The sequence below is a fragment of the Tupaia chinensis genome, unplaced genomic scaffold (assembly GCF_000334495.1).
Source record: "Tupaia chinensis unplaced genomic scaffold, TupChi_1.0 Scaffold149184_1, whole genome shotgun sequence".
NCBI lineage: Eukaryota > Metazoa > Chordata > Mammalia > Scandentia > Tupaiidae > Tupaia > Tupaia belangeri.
This window is the reverse complement of record NW_006209032.1, coordinates 1,212,468-1,217,716: the sequence shown is the minus strand read 5'-3', so window position 1 is coordinate 1,217,716 and position 5,249 is coordinate 1,212,468. Positions and strand designations below refer to the sequence as shown.

Below are 5,249 nucleotides of genomic sequence, written 5' to 3'. Positions count from 1 at the left end.
GGGCGGCTCCCGGCGGGGCCCCCGCCTCCGCGGGCGTGGCTTGAGGGCCCGTGTGGGCGGGGCCCGGTAGGAGGGAGTGCCAGCCAATGAACTTACTCCCCCAGAAGTCTCGGGATGGTTTCCTCTCCTGGACTCGCTCCGCCCGAGTCGCTTGCCCCCTGTTCTGTGCCAGGCGCCCTGGCAGGTGGTGGAGGCGCTGCTAGGAGTACAGCATGCGGGTCCCTGACCTCGTGGGGCTTATAGCCGTAACTAAGATAAATAAAAACGTAGAGTAGATATGGGGAACAATAAACCCGACAAAGAGGATACAGAATGTGTGGAGCAAGTAATTAGTAATGTTTTAAAAATAATTTTTTAGGGAGACAGCAGGTGGAATGGTGGTTAAGACGCTGGACACTTCCACATGGAAGACTATGGTTCAAGTCCAGGACCTGGTGGCATGCCTTCTCACTTTCCCTCTCTCTCTGTGTCTCTCTCCGGTCAAGGTAAAAATAAAAAATAAAATTTAAAAAATAATTTTTAAAAGAATTATTTTATTTATTTTAAAGGATTACTTTATTTATGTATTTATTTTCATTTGACCAGAGAGGGAACAGAACGAGTGAGCGAGAGAGTGTAAAAGTGAGAAAGCAAGCCAGCAGTTCCTGGACTTGAGCTGCCGTCGACTATGTGGAAGTCCAGGGCCCTTAACCACCACTCCACCCGCTGGCCCTATTTAATTATTATTATTTTTTAATTTGACCAGAGAGAGACGCAAAGTGAGAAAGCAAGCCGCCATGTCTGTGACTGGAACCGTGGTCGGCCACGTGGAAGTCCAATGCCTTTTATCACCACACTACCTGCCAGTCCTGTAATTTATTTTAATTAGTTGTGTAAGAGAGAATCTCACTGAGAAGGTGAGCTTCAAGACCTGGGACTAAGTGCTGTCCATAGATATGGGGCAAAGGTAAGGGACCTTCTAGGTAGAGGGAAAAGACAAGGCAAAGGCCCTAAGATGGTCTTTTCCTGTTTTGAAAAACTACAGGAAGGGAGAAAGGAGTCACTGATGAGGACAGAGTAGTAACAGAGGCAGGCCCAAGAGGGCTGCTTGAAGGCAGGTAGTGTGGTGGTTAAGGTGCTAGACTCCCATTCAAGGCCTGGAATCATGGAGAAGGGATTGAGGCAAGGCCAGCAACCCCAGCCCCTTCCCCAGGGGGGTTGATCTCTCACCCTGCCCCCACTGTCTCTCTCGGGTGAGCACATGCACCTTATGGCAAAAATATAAAAATAAAAAGCAGAGGGGCCAGCCAGGGGCTGGTGGTTAAGGCAGCTGGACCCTACATGACCAAGAAAGGAACAAAGGGCTGAAGGACAGTTTAGATTTCAGTGTCTAAGATAGGACTAAGGCCAAGGAACGTGCCAAGAGAGTGAGAGGTTGCAGGGACAAAGGAGAGGAAAAGCGTAGCTGATAAGGTTCCTGAGGTGAGGTGCTGTTTGGCATCACCTGGTGCACTTCTAATGTAGATTATGGGGCTAGCCAGTGGCTCTGTGCTTAAGGCAGCTGGATCTCACATGGCTGACTGCATGATTTGAGTCCCAGACCTGACTGCTTGAAAAACAGACCAGGCGCATGCGTATGTGTGCTCAGATTCTCCAAAGAAGAATGAGGAAGGGACTGTGACATGGCTATCCCCTTAGAGAGTTTTCTCACTCTATCTCTCTCTGTTTCTCTCAAGCAAGTGCATGTGTCCCATGGCCCCCAAAAAGTATGTTTTAAAAAATAGGGGTGAGCAGTTGGGGTAATGTCTGTGTCTCTGAACTCCCATGTCGTCGACTGCAGTTCGAGTCCCAGACCTGGTGGCTTAAACTCAAGCTGGGCATGTGTGCGTGCATGGCCAAGATCCCGAGAGGAGAATGGAGGAGGGACCGCAGGGTGGCCATCCTCCCTGGAGGGTGATTTCTCACTTTCTGTTTATCTCTGTCTTTCTGGCAAGTACATGGGCCCTATATCAAAACCTCTCCAAAAAAAAAAAAAGATGATTGCTGCTGAGGGGCCAGCAGATGAGGTAGTGGTTACGTCACTGGACTCCCACCCACATGGTTGACTGCGGTTTGAGTCTTGGACCCAGTGGTTTGGGACTCGCATCGGGCATGTGTACATCCATGCCCAGGATCTTGGGAGGAGAATGGAAAAGAAGGCGTTGCTGTGTGGCCATTCCCCCTGGGAGATGGGAGGCGATTTCTCGCTTTCCCTCTCACTGTCTCTCTCTCCCAGTAGCCCACATTCCCTAACGTAAAAACCTCTACCAAAAAAAAAAAAAAAAGGCTGCTGCCAGGGAATAATTGAGTAGGTTTTTGGGGTTTTGTCTTTAAAATGATGAGAAGGGTCTCAGAAGTGGAAGCAATGGCTGTCAGCAGAGTGTAGGTGTAATGTAGTCAGCTCTTGAAGGGGCCCATGGTTTCCTCCAGATTTCCTGCCCCACTGAACACTGTCATCTGTGATTCTCACAGATTAAAGAGCACTGCCATCCTTGGGACCAGCAGGTGGCCTGGTGGTTAAGGGCAGTGGACTCCCACATGGCTGACCATGGTTCGAGTCCGAACCTGGCGGCTTGCTTTCTCACTTTCTCACTCTCACTCTTGCATTCTCACTCTGCCTCTGTCTCTCTCTGGTCAAATTAAAATAAATATATAAGTAAAATAAAGAAAAAAAAGAAGAGCATTGCCATCCTGAGAGGGTGGGCAGTTCAAGTCCTGGTAGGCTTCAGGCTACAAGTCTACTGAGCACCTTGGGAACCAGCAGTTAGCGTAATGGCTATGTCGCTGGACTCCCATGTAGTCGACCGCGGTTCGCGTCCCAGACCCGGTGGCTTAAAACTCATGCCGGGCGCGTGTGTGTGCGTGCCCAAGATCCCGAGAGGAGAATGGAGGAGAAGGGATTGCGGCGTGACCATCCCCCCTGGGGGATTTCTCGCTTTCTGTCTCTATGTCTCTCTCTGTCTGTCTGGGGAGCGCACACGCCCTATAGTGTAAAACCTCTCAAAAAAAAAAAAAGTCTACTGAGCACCTCTAATTTGCAAAAACTGTGCTCATCACCAGAGGTACAGGGGAGGGACCTAGAGTTTCTTTGGACAAGAAGGTCCAAGGTTCAGGGTTTGCTGGTGGAACGTTTTTCTCCTATGTGGTTTGTAAGTCTATGGCTACAGAAAGGAACTACTTTAGAACCTGTCTATACTCAGACCAACCTCAGGAGGAGACTGTCAGTGTTCAATGGCGAATACCTTATCTGTAAACTGGGCCAGTTCAGTGACAGACATCAGTGTGGACTCTACTCAAGCCCACCAAGTTCTATTCAATCCTCATGGGAGAATGGATTTAACTTACTAAACATTTGACTGCCTCTTGACCCAACCAGGCTTACACACAGCTAGAAAACTTATCTGAATAAATTTTGAGGGGTGTGTGTGTTTTGATCCTCCTGTCTTAGCCTCCCAAGTAGCTGGGACTACAGGTGCTATTGTTATTGTGCCTGGCTTTTTATGGTGGGCTAGAAATGCAACAGGGGTCACCCATGTGGCCTCAGCTTGTTTCTTTTTGGAGAGTTTTTTTTTTTGCTATAGGGCATGTGCACTTGCCAGAAAGACAGAGACAAAGACAGAGACAGAGGGAGAGAGAGAGAGACAGACAGACAGTGAGAAATCACCCCTCAGGGGGAATGGCCACACTGCAATCCCTTCTCCTCCATTCTCCTCTTGGGATCTTGGGCATGCACACACACGTGCCTGGTGTGAGTTTAAGCCACCGGGTTCAGGGCTTGAACTGCAGTCGACTACATGGGAATTCAGCAACATAGCCACTATGCCAACTGCTGGTCCCTGGCCTCAGCTTGGTGAGCAGCGTGTCCAACCATGCTATCAGAACTGGGCCCTTATCTGGGCACATACAGCTCTGGGGAGTCCCAAGGCATGAACCCAGGGCTCTCTCCTGTGAGTTCAGTTGTATTACTGCTGCGCCACCAGCTGGCCTTGCTTTGGATTTCATGAGAATTTAAAACCATCTTTCCACCTTAAAGAATTCTTGTTCCTAGAGATTAGGAATCAAATATAAATGAGGGAGATTAATTTTTCCCAATGTCCCTTTTTCTTCTTTCTGGCCTCAAATTCCAACTCTGGACCAAAAAGCCCCCAATCTCAGTTTTCCTCATGGGCTCCAATCTTGCCATCCAGTTGTACACAGGCACCTCAAGTTCCATACACCTGAAGGTAAATGGCATCTAAGAAAAAGATCCCAGTAGAAATTCTGCATTCTAGGGCCAGCCCCTTGGCCAGGCGGTGAAAGGAGCTGGATCCCACATGGCTATCCATGGGGCTGAGTCCTAGATAACAACGCTTGGAAAGCACACCAGGTGTTTCAGCATGCATGCCCCAAATCCAGATGGCATAAAAAAAAAAAAATGGAAGAGATGGGATTGTGGCTGTGACCATGCTCTACTTGGGAGTGCTTTCTTCCTTTCTCTCTGGCAAGGACACATGCCCTCTAGCAAATTACCAAAACACACAAAAAAGTCTAAAAAAATCTGAAGTTGAAACTCATTTATCTTTATCTTTTGCAGGCAATAAGAGAGCTCATTCGCATACAGCGAATGAATATCAGCATCACACGACTAGTGTTTGGGTGGAAATGGTCTGGGTTATCTGCGGACTCACACTGCCACGAGGCCCCCTAACATCACCGGCTCACACTGGCGTTCCGTAGTATCCGTCTCTATCTATCCACAACATCTGACCAGTCCTAGAAGGCACTGGAGAGCATGATGGTTCCTACAGTGTGAGAAGGATTGCCGCAAGGCATCACGACGCAACCTTGTACTTATACGCTGGGTGGAAGACGCCAACCTGCGGCTCGGGGCCCCTCGCGACCTCGTCCGAGCGCGGGCTGCAAACAGCGGTCCTTTATCGATCCACTCGACAGACGCCAGGATGTCTCCTCCGTGCGGGGTTTGGAGCGCGAACCGGGAAGTGAGCAGCGGGTCAGAAACGCGCAGGTTAAAATTACCTCGGTGGGAGACGCAGGAAGGCGATTACCGGGAAGGACGCCTTCCTGAGCTCACCTTCGGTAGCCTCCGGGTCAGTCCCGGGTTGCAAAGAGGCGGCGCCCAGATCCGTGTCTCCGGGAGCCTGCGGAGACTCGGGCGGCCGCGGGTCGACTTGGGGCAGGAAGGGACGCAGCCATTATGCTAACTGCTACTCCCCATTTTTCACAAAACTTTT

At 49.8% G+C, this 5,249-nt stretch overlaps 1 protein-coding gene across 1 annotated transcript; it reads right to left on the bottom strand.

Moving 5' to 3' along the window:
- Positions 1–18: 18 nt before the first annotated feature.
- On the bottom strand, positions 19–5,199 carry LOC114006618 (homeobox protein Hox-A10; the record flags this gene model as incomplete). Its single annotated transcript, XM_027769321.1, is given in 2 exon segments — positions 19–249; positions 5,035–5,199. Coding segments are annotated over 2 exon segments (322 nt in total), but the record flags the coding sequence as incomplete, so codon positions are not given.
- Positions 5,200–5,249: the final 50 nt, after the last annotated feature.